At 54.5% G+C, this 15,161-nt stretch overlaps 5 protein-coding genes across 5 annotated transcripts; 2 read left to right on the forward strand and 3 right to left on the reverse strand.

The window, feature by feature from the left end:
* Positions 1 to 706: 706 nt before the first annotated feature.
* Positions 707 to 3,398, forward strand: A1O7_03255 (uncharacterized protein; the record flags this gene model as incomplete). The annotated part of the gene is made up of 2 exons (XM_007757279.1): positions 707 to 841; positions 891 to 3,398. 2 exons carry the CDS (start codon positions 707 to 709, stop codon positions 3,396 to 3,398), a joined length of 2,643 nt encoding a protein of 880 aa, XP_007755469.1.
* Positions 3,399 to 3,632: 234 nt separating this feature from the next.
* A1O7_03256 (uncharacterized protein) lies at positions 3,633 to 5,696 on the reverse strand (the record flags this gene model as incomplete). Its single annotated transcript, XM_007757280.1, has 5 exons — positions 3,633 to 4,121; positions 4,186 to 4,473; positions 4,537 to 4,996; positions 5,055 to 5,392; positions 5,493 to 5,696. 5 exons carry the CDS (start codon positions 5,694 to 5,696, stop codon positions 3,633 to 3,635), a joined length of 1,779 nt encoding a protein of 592 aa, XP_007755470.1.
* A 901-nt stretch (positions 5,697 to 6,597) lies between these two features.
* On the forward strand, positions 6,598 to 8,502 carry A1O7_03257 (CMGC/CDK protein kinase; the record flags this gene model as incomplete). The annotated part of the gene is made up of 1 exon (XM_007757281.1): positions 6,598 to 8,502. The coding sequence occupies one exon, from the start codon at positions 6,598 to 6,600 to the stop codon at positions 8,500 to 8,502; it is 1,905 nt and encodes a 634-aa protein (XP_007755471.1).
* Positions 8,503 to 9,100: 598 nt separating this feature from the next.
* Positions 9,101 to 10,167, reverse strand: A1O7_03258 (uncharacterized protein; the record flags this gene model as incomplete). The annotated part of the gene is made up of 2 exons (XM_007757282.1): positions 9,101 to 10,111; positions 10,147 to 10,167. 2 exons carry the CDS (start codon positions 10,165 to 10,167, stop codon positions 9,101 to 9,103), a joined length of 1,032 nt encoding a protein of 343 aa, XP_007755472.1.
* A 3,436-nt stretch (positions 10,168 to 13,603) lies between these two features.
* A1O7_03259 (uncharacterized protein) lies at positions 13,604 to 15,079 on the reverse strand (the record flags this gene model as incomplete). Its single annotated transcript, XM_007757283.1, has 5 exons — positions 13,604 to 14,002; positions 14,052 to 14,131; positions 14,183 to 14,426; positions 14,482 to 14,736; positions 14,783 to 15,079. The coding sequence occupies 5 exons, from the start codon at positions 15,077 to 15,079 to the stop codon at positions 13,604 to 13,606; spliced, it is 1,275 nt and encodes a 424-aa protein (XP_007755473.1).
* Between the last annotated feature and the right edge of the window lie 82 nt (positions 15,080 to 15,161).

Genomic DNA, 15,161 nt, shown 5'->3' on the forward strand with positions numbered 1-15,161 from the left:
CTGTATGAAAACGGGGGGTAGGGATATGGTAATTACGCCGGAACGGTAGTTTCTCTTCAGAAAAGCTCGTACACCAAGATCTTGACGATCAAAAAGTCGAGTATGACTGCCCTTGAAGAACAATTGACAGCGGAAGAAATAGATTCTCTGCCCATCTCATCATCGCGCCGCTGGCCGTCGCTAGTCCAACTATTCTTGAACCCCGCAGCGATAAGCATCACGTCCAAAAGTGGAAGGAGCGGCCGGCTGCAGGCGAGCCACAGCGGCAACGGGAAGCCACGCCTGAGGTCGATGCTTGTGCCCCGCGCTCTTCTCCGGGTGCATTGTCGCTCACCCGACAGAGGTGCTGTGTATTCATACTGGTACAATTCAGCCTCTTTAGTCTTCCTCGTTCTAAGGTAGTACCTAGGAGACCCTCACGGGGTGACTGTGCAGCGTGCACCCTGTCACTCGAGATGACGTCGAGCATGAATCAGTGACACTACCTGGTTGACTATGCCTAAGCGGGATAGTGACCAAGGGTCTCGAAGCACGAGGGTCTTACCCCACAACGAACAAAAGGTAAATAGAAAACTGGCCACAAGAGGCTGTCCAGCACAAGACACCGCTATTCCTACTCTCTCGCCTGTGCTTTTCCTTTGCATAGCGTTATCGATAATTCCCCGTCTGTCCTTGAAAGCTTTGAGCTTACCAGAACTCTCTCACCATGGCCCTTCTGCAAGCTCGAGTCAAGAGCATTCTGTCAGGCGACACCTTGATCATCACCAACCAAAAGGGCGCCGAGCGAACGCTGTCGCTAGCCTACATCAGTGCACCACGGCTGAAGAGAGAAGGCGACGAGGTTAGTCACATGGACTGGCAGATCCACCAGCCGATGCTGACCTCTGCAGCCTTTCGCTTTTCAGTCCCGTGAGTTCATTCGAGAATTCGTCCTGGGCAAGGTCGTACAGTTCCAGATCCTATATGCCATCCCTACCACGAAGCGCGAATACGGTCGAGTTATACTGCCCGACGGCAAGGAACTACCCAATCTGATCGTGCAGGAAGGCTGGGCCAAAGTGCGGGAAGACGCCGGAAAGAAAGAGGACGATGAGGAAGCTCTGGCCTACCTCGACAAGCTCAGGTCGTTGGAAAGCGATGCCAAGTCCCAAGGCAAGGGTCTGTGGGCCAAGGGCGGTCAGATTGAGAACTCCTCCGAAGTCTCCGATCCCAACGCTTTCGTGGAGCAACACAAAGGCAAGAAGATCGAGGCCATAATCGAGAGGGTCTTGACTGGAGACCGCCTAATCGCTCGTCTCCTCGACACACCTACAAAGCATATTCAGACCATGCTTGTCCTGGCCGGAGTACGAGCTCCTGCGACCAAGAGAACGACCCCGGAAGGTAAGGACGTTCCCGCCGAGTCTTACGGTACCGAGGCACACTCCTTCGTGGAGGAGAGACTACACCAGCGCAAAGTAAACGTCGAGCTCCTTGGAGTCACCCCGCAGAATCAACTTATCGCAAATGTACTACATCCAAAGGGGAACATTGCCATGTTCCTCCTCGAGGCCGGCCTTGCCCGGTCCAACGACCAACACGTCACCCTGCTCGGAAATCAAATGGCCCAGTTCAGAAATGCGGAGAACGCTGCAAAGAGTGCAAGAAAGGGAATCTTCACTGGTACTACAGCCTCGAAAGCTGCCGGTGTCCAGGAGGCGGACTTCACGGTTGTACGTATCCAGAATGGTGAGACTGTCTTCATCCGGACTCGATCTGGGGAGGAACGAAAAGTCACACTCTCAAGTATCCGTCAACCTAAATCGTCCGACCCGAAACAAGCTCCTTTCCAGGCAGAGGCGAAAGAGTTTCTCAGAAAGCGCCTCATCGGTAAACATGTCAAAGTGTCCATTGACGGTAAGAAGCCAGCGTCGGAGGGTTTCGAGGAGCGGGAAGTGGCTACAGTGTCTGTAGGGGGAAAGAATGTTGCTCTCGCATTGGTTGAAGCCGGCTATGCCTCAGTCATCCGACACCGTCGCGACGATGATGATCGGTCGCCAGATTACGATGCCTTGCTGCTGGCTGAGGAGTCGGCACAGAAGGACGGCAAGGGCATGTGGTCGGAAAAGCCTCCCGCCGCAAAGCAATATCAGGATTATTCGGAAAGTCTGCAGAAGGCCAAGATGGAAGCTTCCGTGCTGCAGAGGCAGAAGAAGGTCCCGGCTATTGTAGACTTTGTCCGAGCAGGCTCCAGATTCGTCGTCCTCGTCCCCCGCGAGAACGCCAAATTGACGTTTGTCCTCTCCGGCATTCGCACGCCGAAGCCGGCGCGTCAATCTGGAGAAGCAGCAGAGCCCTTTGGTCAAGAGGCATATGACTTCGCCAACAGAAGATGTATGCAGCGTGATGTGGAAATCGATGTCGAGGACACAGACAAGGTCGGGGGCTTCATTGGCACGTTATACGTCGGCCGAGAAAACTTTGCAAGAGCGCTTCTGGAAGAAGGCCTCGCAGAAGTCCATGCCAATTCGGCCGAGAAAAGCGGCCACTCGAACGAGCTCTTCGCAGCGGAGAAAAAGGCAAAGGAGGCTCGCAAGGGTATGTGGCACGACTGGGACCCTAGCAAAGACGCCGAGGACGATGGATTAGCGCCACCTACTAATGGCAACACGGGCACGAATGGAGATGCAGCTGAGCCCGTATCAAGGAAGAAAGATTATCGGGATGTCGTCGTCACTCACGTCGATGAGTCCGGCAAGCTGAAGATCCAACAAGTCGGAGCCGGCACAACCGCGCTGACGGAATTGATGAACGCCTTCAAGTCGTTCCATCTGAACAAGGCCAACGATCAGCCGCTCGCCGGACCTCCTAAGGTCGGTGACATTGTCGCCGCCAAATTCACCGCCGACGACCAGTGGTACCGAGCCCGCGTGCGCCGAGTTGATCGCGACGGAAAGAAAGCCGATCTGACGTACCTCGACTACGGCAACTCGGAGACCGTCCCCTGGACACGCCTACGATCCCTAACACAGCCGCAGTTCTCGACGCAGAAGCTGAAACCCCAGGCAACGGACGCTATGCTTTCCTACCTCCAGCTCCCGACGTCGGAGCAGTACCTCCGCGACACGGTCGACTTCCTAATGGAACAGACGGACGGGCGCGAACTCGTTGCGAATGTCGACTACGTGGCCCCGGAGGGAACATTGCACCTCACGCTGCTCGATCCCAAAGTGTCAAGTAAGATTGAGGAGAGTATCAATGCAGAAGTCCTCCGTGAGGGATTGGCCATGGTGCCGACCAAGCTGAAACCGTGGGAGAGGCAGGCCGGGGACACATTGGCCAAGTTCAAAGAACTGCAGGAAGAGGCCAAGAAGGAGCGGCGCGGCATGTGGGAGTACGGTGACTTGACGGAGGATTAGTTTGTGCCAGAACGAGAAGCGAACGTACCCTTTGAATGACGATGACGCAGCAAGGGACAAGTCAAGCAACGCAATGCATACCTTTGAGCTGAGCTGGGCCGCTTTGCACATGCATATTGATATCTGTCAAGAAATAAAAATTTCAAAATCCGTCCATGCACCAGACTGTTTGGCTTCTGTACTTTTTGACAGGGGTGTATGTATATCTCGCTGATTCTATCTTCTGCACGGTCCTTACTTACCACCATTCGCAGCAGGTGCAGGCACGGGCACGAGTTCCTGGTCGTGAGAAACGGCCCCGTCTTTCTGGTCCCCTAGTCCCGTCACAGTCTCGGTATGTTCCCTGCTCAGCTCCGTCCTGGTCACAAGCCCGGCGGCGAGGAGACCGAGTGCCGCCATGCAAGTACACGTGATCCACAGGTTCCGCAGACTCCGCGCGAAGGCCTGCTCGACTGCCAACCTTTGAGCTGGGTTGGCGACCTTGGAAATGAGATCGATATGCGTGGCGGCGTCCGGGCCGGACAGGTCGTTGACTAGATCTGCTGGGAGTGCGTGGGCATGGAGGCTTGATTTTCGGAGGCGCATGCCGTTTTGGAAGATGACGCCGCCGATGACGATGGACAGAGAGACGCCGATGTTGCGCATGACGCCGAGGGTGGCGGTCGCGGTGGCGATGTCGGCTTGCGGGACTAGGGCCTGGAGAGCGATGTAGGGGGGGTCGAACTGGGAGGACGTTAGAACGTGCGTCCAGTGCTACTGCTGATCTGGAGAAGTAGTGACGACTTACCAGTAGACCTACGCCCAGCCCCGAAAGAACTTTAAAGGCAGCGATTGAGCCGATGGAAGAGGTGGCGTCAAAACGGATGTAGAGCCCATTGCCTATTGTGAGCAGAACCACGCCCGCCCAGATCAGTTCGATGTAGCGTCCAAATTGGTGGATGTAGATCCCCCCAGCAACGCCGGTGGATGCTTCCGTGAGTATCAGTGGGAGGAGGAGTAGTCCGGAGCGGAGCGGCGATGCTTCTTTCGCGGATTGGAAATATAGAGGTAGATAATACTCTGCCGAATTGAGAACCTTGGTCGCAGTCAGCGTTGAGGCTTGTCATTCGACCACGGAACTCGGTTGGATTGCACTTACGAAATGCTGGATGAAGCCAAGGGTAAGGCACGCGACGTTGGACTTGTTTCGAAATACTCCCAGGGGCATTATCGGATGGCGTGCCAGACGGCCCTCGTTGAACACAAACAGGATGACCATGAAAGCACCGACGCCGATGAGGCAAATGACCTTTGGAGAGTCCCAGGGGTAGGCTGCGCCCCCGAAATTGAGACCAAGCAGCAGCATCACCATCAGACCTACCATGCAGACGCTGCCCGTCCAGTCAATGGCTCTGATGCCTGCGGCAAACTTGGTCCTTGGGTTATGCACATCCAGGAAAACGAGCAACAGGCAGAACGCCGGTCCACAGATCGGAAGGTTGATCCAGAAGATCCATCTCCAGGACAAAAGCTGCGTGAAGGCACCTCCCAATACTGGGCCGACTCCGCCAGCAACAGCCCAGGTCGTGTGAAGTAGGCCCAGAAATAGTGCTCGACTCCTGCGATAGACGTCAATCATACGGCAAGGGAAACCATGCCAAGGGATAATGGGCGAACCTCATGCTAAACAGATCCGACACAACAATGTTGATGAGCGTCATGAACCCGCCTGCAGATATGCCTTGGAGCGAACGGCCCACGATGAGCATAGCCATGCTGCTGGACAGGGCACACATGACGGAGCTGCCGAAGTATAGGGCAACTCCCAGTAGGAGGATCGGCTTTCTACCCCATATGTCTGAGAGTTTCGCCCACACAGGACTGCAGGCACTCGTGGCAATGACATACGAGGCACCGATCCAGGAGTAGCCTGCTGCTGATTCGAGGTCGGAGCATATTGTGGGAATCGCGGTGGCTACCACGGTAGTGTTGAGAGCACCGATAAAGAGTGTGGACTGGAAGTTGAAGCAGGATTGCAAGTCAGTCCCTTATGCAGAACGCGTGACCCCTAAATGAGCCGGGGTGAATACATCTACGCGTCCTATGCCTACTCACAAAAAGAGCAACCATGACGGTAAATGTCCTGAATGTGCTTCGTCGTTGAATGGCGTCAGCGTCGGGCGCGACCTCTGGAGACGACCCCAATCCATCCCGGTCATCATCCCTTCTCGAGGTAACCTCGCCGTGTGGCTGCTGTATCGCTGCCGCTCCAACCGAGTTGATCGTGTCATCCACGGGTGCAGGGCGTTCGGGTGTCATTGCAACGGAAGGAAGCGAAAGTACGGAGTACGAGGGTCACGATGGGATGTGATTGAGTGTGGAACAAGTACGGGCAGTAAGCAACACGCCTATATATGCTCGCGACAGAATACCCTACCGGCGCAGAGACAACATCTGTACGCCCTTGGACATCATGTACCTGCCTTGTACATGTGCTCCCGAGCTTGGAAGCGAAGGTAACGCTACCTACATGTTGTCGGGAGCTGGACGCCTTGAGACACGTCGCACGTGATCTACGTCCGCGTGAATTGACCGTATGGCCCACCGGAGGACTACGGTGAGATACTCGGCATCAGCTGCAGGTTCCGATCTGTACGGAGTACTCGTGGTCTTTCGAGCAGGCGGGGGACAAGCGAGGATCGATGCAATCTGGGTGAATCTTACTGAATCTGCAGGGGTGTTAAGTGCCACCTAATTACGAAATATCTGCCATGTTGTCGAAGCAGAACATTTGTGCGCGTGGAATCCGGCTTGCGCTCAACATCGGATCTGTGAGAATGAAACTTGGTTGAGTCTGGCGCAGGAAGAGACACCGACCAGTCTTGTACCCCAGATCGCGTCTGACTTGAGCTTCATCTACCCATTCATTCAAGGCGCATTCCTGCCTCCCACGAACCTTCTCTCACTCCACTCTCAATTCGCGCGTCAACGGTGTCGAGCCACAACTCCCTCCTGTCCCCATTTTGAGCCTCATGACGAATCAAGTGCTCCCATTGTGGCCGCGGGCTTGTCAGTAGCATTTCGTTAAAGCAACTTCACGATCGACGAGCGCAAACGCATTGCGCCTGGCACGTCTTCAGACATATGGTGATAAACGGTGGAGTGAGGCACAACAGTATTCGCCTGCGCTTGGGTGTAAGGCCTGGGGAACTGCAGCGCCATGTCGAGCGATTCACAACGTTCGAAGAAGACGCTGGAACGGCTTGACGATGGCAGGCCGCGATTCCGTGGCTGTTCGAAAATCACCGAGTATGAGTATTTGGGCAAGCTGGGAGAGGGTACCTTTGGCGAGGTTTCAAAGGCACGGTCAAAGAGAACCGGACAGTTGGTGGCGCTGAAGAAGATTCTGATGCACAACGAGAAGGATGGCTTTCCCATTACTGCGCTGCGGGAAATCAAACTTTTGAAACAACTGGACCATGTCAACATCCTGAAGCTGGAAGAAATGGCGGTTGAGCGGCCCAAGAATGCGAGTAAGAAGACGAGCATGTTCATGGTGACGCCTTATATGGACCACGACCTCTCCGGCCTCCTTGAGAATCCCGATGTGCACTTCACCGTGCCCCAAATCAAGTGTTATATGAAGCAACTACTCCAGGGATGCGCATACCTGCATGAGAACAGAATCCTACATCGCGACATGAAAGCCGCCAACCTGCTCATCAACAACCGAGGAATCCTCCAGATCGCCGATTTCGGCCTGGCACGGCCCTACGACGATGAGCCGCCAAGGCCCGGCCACGGAGGAGGCGAGGCCACACGAGAATACACCACGCTTGTGGTCACGAGATGGTATCGTCCGCCTGAACTTTTGCTTCAGCTGCGCAAGTACACGACTGCCATCGACATGTGGGGGGTTGGCTGCGTCTTTGGGGAAATGTTCAAGCACAAGCCTATCTTGACCGGAGACAGTGATCTCAATCAAGCGAAGCTGATATTCGAACTGCTGGGACCGCCAAATGATGATACTATGCCGGGCTGGCGAGAACTCCCTGGTGCCGAGGCGATCGCAGAATTTGAACCGACACCGCCAACGCTCAATCGCCAATTTCGCGATCTCGAACCCCTGGCTATGTCATTGCTGAGCGAACTGCTGAAGCTCGACTGGCGGAAACGTATCAATGCTATTGACGCACTGAAACACCCCTACTTTCATAGCGCGCCCTACCCTGCGGGACCCGAAGAATTGCCCTCATTCGAGGATTCACATGAATTGGATCGACGAAAATTTAGAGATCAGAAATCAAAGCGACCACCTGCACCTGCTGGCGGATCCGTGGGTATCGGTCCGCAAGGCGAATGGGGCATCGGCGGACGGCCTCCGCCGTACGATGGCAGAGGCCCTGTGAATCATGGTCCTCCTTCTCGTATTCCTGGCGGCAGGCCACCACATGCCAACGGTCACAACCAAGGCTATGGTCGCCGACCTCCTGGCCCTCCTGGTCCGAATGGCGCCTATGGTGGCGGCCCTGATCATCGTGGACCGATCTCTCATCATCCTCCACATCGAGACTTGCCACCTTCTGACCAACATCATCGTCCTCCACCCTACGACGATGCTTACCCACGCCGACCTCCTGCGGAGCACTCGTTGCCGCCTCGTCCGCTGCCCTCAGAAGTCGATCCTTATCGCTATGGTCCGCCGGATTTCCCTCCCTATCGCGACGATGGGCGTGGTCCACCGCCGCCAAGATCTCGAGCACCCCCTGTCGGATCGGGCGGTGGAGCTCCAGCAGGCGGTCATCGGGATACTTATATTCCATCATATTCGAGCGCAGATCCCAACGTGGTTCCACCGAAACAGAGATGGAGAGATGACCGGCCACCGTACAGGGATGCTGGACCTGACCATGGCGAACCACTCCGGTATGATGAGTCCGGTGGTCGAGAAGGGCATGATCGAGACAGAGACCGAGAAAGACGGCCAAGGAGTAGAAGTCCAGTGCGGGACTGGGACCGGGACAGACGAGACAGGGATCGTGATCCGGACAGAGACAGGCACTACAGAGATCGCGACAGAGACCGAGGGTATGGCGGTGGCGGACAGGATCCGTACCGTCGCTAGGTACGACGAGGTTCGGGTCAAAATCCGGCCTCGGGTCATGGTGGTCCTGGCAAGGGTAGTGGGAGAAGACACGACCTTGCCGAATACTATCAGTACATGCATTTTGGGCAGACGCAGCCCTAGCATCAACAGTGGCTGGGCCTTGAATGGCGCAATTTGGAACGATAATGGGACTGAAGGGATGGTTCTTGCATATGCATAGCAATCGGCGCAGACAGGCCCCGGTTGCCGAAAGACGGAAGCTTTCCTTCTGGCGTATGGCGCATGGTTATCAGGGTCTTGTGTGCTTCGCTCCCTCGAAGCACCCGAACCATGAGCGATGGACAATGGGCGCAACGTATCAAGAATGTGCGATTGAGGCGCCCAGAAAACTCGATACCCCTTCGATTTTCAGGTCTCCTGGGCAGCTTTGAACAGGGAGGATGTGGCCAGCTCGTGCACAGATATATCTCTCATCTAATCCTGTAATCTTTTAGCAACACGAAACTTCGAAAGTTGTCTAAAGGATATATTGTGTAGCCACCTAATCGACGGGCCAGGCCAACCAATGCCTCAACCTTCGAGGCCGTAAAGAGTAGTCCTTACAGTCGTCACTGTCTCAGGTGAGGCCAGCGAATAGATCATCTATCGCGTTCTTGTTTTTCTTCCTGGGCTTCCCTTGCTTGGGCTTGCCGACCTTACCGGCACCGTTTGTGGCGCTCTCGCTCTTTCCCCTAGGGAAGGTCTCGTTGGGGAGCATCGTTCTTCCAACATCAGGTTGGCGGCGAGCAGACGCTGCCTCTATCTTTTGTGTTGCCAGGTTTTCTTGTTTCAGCATCTTCGGTATGACTGCTGCCGGACTGGGCCTTCTCAGGTCTCCCCTGTCAGACGGTGTGTTTGTGACTTTTTTGTTCTCGTTGGAGCGGAGGATTTGCCTTTTCTTTGCGTCCCCCTCGCTCGTATCCCTTTCCACGATTTCTCCTAAGTCATCACTATCATATTGTCTCTCGACTAGCTCACCGCTCTGGAGTCCCGTCACCCGTAGACTCGTAGCCTCCAGCCTCCTCGCCTCGCCAGTAGCAACCATTTCCTGGAGCCTCTGTGTCTCCGTCATCTTGGCATCTCCTGGACCGTCACCGCGCCCTTTAACGGGCTCGGGGGCACCAGTCACACTCACAATATCAGCGAGCACGCCTACCAACACGACCCCCAGATTTGCGAACTGAGTGTCTCCCACCAAACTCGAGAAGCCAAGGTACGCCTTTGGCAACAGGACTTCACGTATCCACTGCATCCAGGCCTCCTCCTCGGTGCGAAGTTGGCTTTCCCTTTCAAATCGTTTTCTCGCATGCTGGCCACTGGTGTGGCTGCCTGCCAATTGGGTCTCGGATTTGAGTCGTCGCTCTTCATCCTCCAGTGCCGTAAGGCGAGATGTGGCTTTCCGGAGGGAGGAAAGCGTCCTCCACCAAGGTTGCGTACGGTGTTGGTTTTTGTTCCGGACCCAGATCTTGCCGAGCAGACTTTTGGCGAATGATAGAGTGGTAATGTTGCCCTCGGAATCTGAGGTCAAAGGCCTAGCTGAGTGTCTGATATTGGTCTTGACATCTGCTCCAGTCCCCTTTCCGTTCGCCTGTCGATGCTTTATTCCCGATGAGCGAAGCTCACGTGGCGGTTGAGGACGGACATGCTTCTTCCTCACTGCAGCCGTTGGTGTCTTCCCTCGTGATCGCGAACGTGCGTGGAAGCCACCCGGAAGGGGCCCGTGACGGAGCTTCTTCCTCTTCGGATTTCTTGATCTCATCTCGGCAGTAATAGCGGCGGAAGCCTCGACCGACGGACGTGGCCCATCTCTCGGCCTTTTGACACTGTCGGGCATCTCTCGTCTGCCGATTTCTCGGCGACAGAGAACTAAATGACCCAAGCTTCTCGGGCTACGCGGGTGTTTCGCGTGCCTACACAAATATCGTCACATAGCCCTGATGCGCATATCACACCACGACTGAGAAACTCTCTTGATGGCCCATTGCCACACCAATGTCTCGAAAGCCACGATTCGCAAGGCACAAGCAAAAATGCAAAAGCTTCATTTGACGCTTGCGGCTGAGCAGCAATTGAGCTAGTACAAATCTGGAATAGCTCCTTACTAGCTCTTTACACAGCGACTCCTTCAATTTCAACTGTTTCTCGAGTCAATCAGATCAGAACAGCTTCACCAGTCACTCACTGTACAGGTACTCTCTGGCAATCTTCAGTACCGACCTACTCCCCCCTTCGCACTTCTGCTGGCGGAGTAGCTTTTCCGCCAGGTAGACACTTGTTAATGATGATGTCCGCTACACCTACCACTCAGCGAGTGTGGATGTCAGCTTACATTGTTGGCCGACTCGCCGAGCAGGAAGATGGTGAGCAGATTCGAGTCAATTGAGATAATACATCGAGCAAGATTGCCAAGACTGATTCGGGTACCAAGCACCACTCTGAAACATCGCTTCTATCCCATTCAAGTGTATGGATCCTCCGGGGTCGTATATCCGCCGTCAGGGCGACTTTGGCTGGTGATATTTTTATAGCGAAGGCCCCGTCATCCGGGGCGCGCCTTTGAGCCCGCTGCGACTAAGCCTCTCCAGCCTCTACATTGACGAAAGGATGGGGTCAACCAAGATCTTGCTGGACAATCATCCACAACTCCATTTGTGTGGCTGCATCTTCTCGGCGGAGTCCGTGAACTCCCCCTTTGGCTTCGAAGGATTTCATCGGCCCTAACCTTCATCCAGTTTCGAAGGTTAGTGGGCCTGCAGGATACGACGATAGGAACGTGCACGAGTCCGTTGGGCCGAGTAGTAGGCAATCTGTAAAGTTCTGCCGAGAGGGTAGCAAGCTGGTCCGAAGACGGTTCACTGAGGACTGTGCCAGTACATGCTCAAGAATGTTGCGCAGTACCTTGCTCGCGGAAAACAGGCGTGGAATCAAGGCAGGCAATGCTTTTCCCAGAATAAGGCATGTACACGAGCTTCAGCCTCTGATCAATGCTCGCTAGCTGCCGGTAAGCGAACATCTTGCTCTTGACCCTTATAGCCAAACGCACCTTCAGTCGTCAGTTCGCTTATATCTGGCCACATCTTATTTGCTCGTTTTCACCGTCTTCGTCCATTGGACGTTCCGTCCACCCACAACCCCTTCAGTACCCACAAGAAAGAAAGAAGATCAACACACACGCTCATCCTGCGGAGAACGAATAACCTTGGGCTTCTTGCCCTTGGTCTCGTATCTTTCATCGCCGGGGCTTCAGCAGGTCTGACGTGGCCTTCTGCCTACGACGATCTCGAAGGTCTCGTCTACTTAACCAACGGATACAACGCACGAGGATTTCCCGTACTTCTACAATTTCTGCACGATAGCCAAGGAGCCCGGGCATTTGATAGCTGCAGGGTTCGTGCGAACAACCTTCCACGACATTGGCGCCCTTCGACATGGCCGCCAGCGTCGGAGGCACTGATGCCTCGATTGGATATGAGCTGGATTCCATGGCATCTTGGGCACTTGGCGTGTACACGTACGCCATCGGGACTTACAGGACAGTGCCCGCTACGAATAGTAGACACTGTACGTACCGTGAGAGTATCAGTGACCGGGAAATGGTTTGTGATATGATATGTTATCGTTTGATCTCCGGAGAGCGGTATCGCGTGGGCCACGTACAGGAGAAGACCCAAAAACAATCTCAACAGTGCTTTCAGCACCTTCGCCTCACCTTTACTTGAGAGAACTTAGAAGCGGGTCAGCGGTTGTAATGTGTGCATCCTCCTCGTGCTTTCAGCCGCTGGCGCCCCCAGCGCCTCCGGAGTCTGTCTCCAGCCGTGGTACGACGGTTGGCCCTATTGTTGCCACCATGCCTGCTGCTGTCCGACTGACGCGGATGTTTACTGGTGAAAACATCCCCTCTTTCGCGCAGCTCGAGCAGGGCAATTCCGATAGCCTTAGGTTTCATTTGATCTCCGGCTGGACCTCTGGTGAGTTTGGCAGCCCCGCCCTAGATTTGACAGCCGAGCCACGTGGTGATGAAGCCACTGCCGAGCCTTTCAGCCAAGTTGTCTCGATGTGGGTCAGAGTCAGCTTCGGCCGCAGGGGGAAACAGTACAATTCAAGTGACAGCCCCTGGGCTACAGCGCGATTGGAGGCCGGGGTGATCACATACTCTTGTCTTTTGTTCCCTCCCGACACGTGGTTGTACGTGACAAGAACGACCTTCGTGGAAATCACCACACGCGATGATGCTTGGAGCTGAGACCATACGGAGCTCCTGGACGTTCTTCTTCTCCTGGGCTCGAGGGAAGCAGTCCGTCGCTTGTCTTGGTGGAAAACCGAGCGGCGCTAAGAACTGCGACGGAGGCCTACACTCACAGCTTGCACGCGACAACAGCCACAGAGGAAGAAGCAGGGTATGAATGGGTTCCATTGATGAATAGCTACGATCACTCCTAGTGATCGAGGCACAGTAGTGATGGTACATGACTGTTTCTGATGACGCTCATTCTTCAACCATGTCCTTCTGCACATTGCTTTCAATGACAACCCAGCGCAAATCGATTGATTGAAACAAAGGGAAACTTGCAGGATGATGAGGGAGTATTAGGGCAGATGTGTAACAACACATAAGGGGTGTAATGATGACGGGGCAAGGGGGGACTCCAGCACATCCATCCTTCGATGCACAACTCTGCAACAAGACGCCAAGTGCATGACCATTGCACTCCATGAACCCAGCAGGGGAACCATCCAGGCCGAGAGGCAAGAAATCATTTCCAGGACAAAGACATCACCAACGACCATGATACCAACGGTGACCTGAAACTTCGCAAGATTTCCGGCGCCACCATAATGTCGAGTTAGAAGTGTTGAAGATGCATATGGTTGACAGGTTCCAATGCCCGATCCTGAAGCCGGTAACGTGGTGCAACACCCAACTCATGCTCAGCACCTGGTGTGCCGCGGTCGAATTGCGAACGTCGACGACGTTGCTCTTCTCTGTACGCCTGACCTTGTCTAGGAGCGAAAAGACCTGTAGAAAGAGGAAGACATATCAGTACATTTGTCAGGACAACGTGATAAGAATAAGTATGTCTCACGTAGAGGCAGAAGGACGGCCGGCAAATGGGTCGTAGGGGCTTCTGATGTCAACCAAGAAGGGGATTCGGCGGTGGCTTGGAGAGGGGTCTTGGGGGAAGTCCTCGGGCTCCATGGGGTCTGGTCTGACAACCCGGGCAGGTGGGAGATAGACACCACGGCGGCGATTCTCTTCATGATTGAATCTGCCAGCAGGTCGCACAATGGGATTGCGTTGGTGAAAAGCAGGGGCAGGAGCGAAGGGTTGAGGGTACCATTGCTGGCGGTCTGCATGGAATGGGACAAACAGACCGACGTGTTCCGCGTTTTCAACCGAACGACGCATCTTGGATTGATTGTCTGGACCGGGAAATTCCTCTTCTTGACCTGCATTGGGGAAGTTGCCAGCAAGGAAGAGCTGCAGAGTTGTGAGTCAAGAACCGTGATATGATTGGATGTGGACTTACCTTGGGGCGGAAAGCAGGGTGCTCAAGCATGACGGACGAGTTGCGGAACTTCTGAACGAGGCAGTCTTTGCCCTGAATCGCTGAGGCATAGTTAGCAGAAGGTAACAGTGTGATGAAAGGGGAGCACTTACTGGCATAGGAGACTTCGGCAACCTTGTCTGAACTGAAACAGTTCCAGCGCTTACCAGCACGTGCAAGGACAAAGGGAATGATGGATTGAGCGTCGATGAAGTTGATGAAGGCGTAACCAACATTGCAGTTGTTGGCGAAGTCGATTCGCAGGTACATGAAGTCGTAACGACCACAGCTGGTAACATCGAGCAGGGTCTTGAGCATCGGCTGATCGACACGGTTAGGGATGTTGCGAAGCATGATCTGAAAGAAGTATCAGCAGGTGGAGATTGGAAAATGCAAGGGTGTATATACACACAGTGGTGCGAACATCAAGTCCAGCTTGGATGCGAGCAACGTCGACGGCATTGTGGTTCATGTTCTGAGCGACGCGACGACCACGATGCAGACCATCACGATGGATGGCATGGGCAATGCGATCATACTCATCATCACCGACTGGAACTCTTGAGCGACCAGTGATGGAAAGCTGCTGAAAAGCCTCCATCTCTTCTTCGTCGTAAATGGGGACACGCACGTCTGGCTGGTATGGCCTAGCATCAACGACGCAACCCTGAAGAAACTTAGCAGTGACAAAGATCGGGAAGCTGGAGGCGTACCTGGATCACAGTGCCACGAATGACATCCTTGGCGACGTCAACGTGATCGGCATTGTAGAACTCGACACGGATCTCTCGGACGTGCGTCTGGAGAGAGGTGCAAGTATGGAAAGCTTTGACATCACCACATTGGCCTAGAAGACGCTTGATCTCAGTAATGACTGGCTGTGCCTCGACTGGCGGGGCAGTAGCATTCGGATTGTAGTAGATGCTGAGCATCATCTGGCCTTCGTAGTCACTGGCGAGGTTTGGGTCTGCACCAATCTCTTTTGCGTAGGTCTTGCCACTGCATGGCATGAGCGTGGCATAGGGAAGGATCGACTTAACGACAGCGGCAGCTTGCTCGGTGTCGCGGATATCAGAGCAAGAGACAGTGAAA

This window comes from Cladophialophora yegresii, assembly GCF_000585515.1.
Source record: "Cladophialophora yegresii CBS 114405 chromosome Unknown aczIN-supercont1.2, whole genome shotgun sequence".
NCBI lineage: Eukaryota > Fungi > Ascomycota > Eurotiomycetes > Chaetothyriales > Herpotrichiellaceae > Cladophialophora > Cladophialophora yegresii.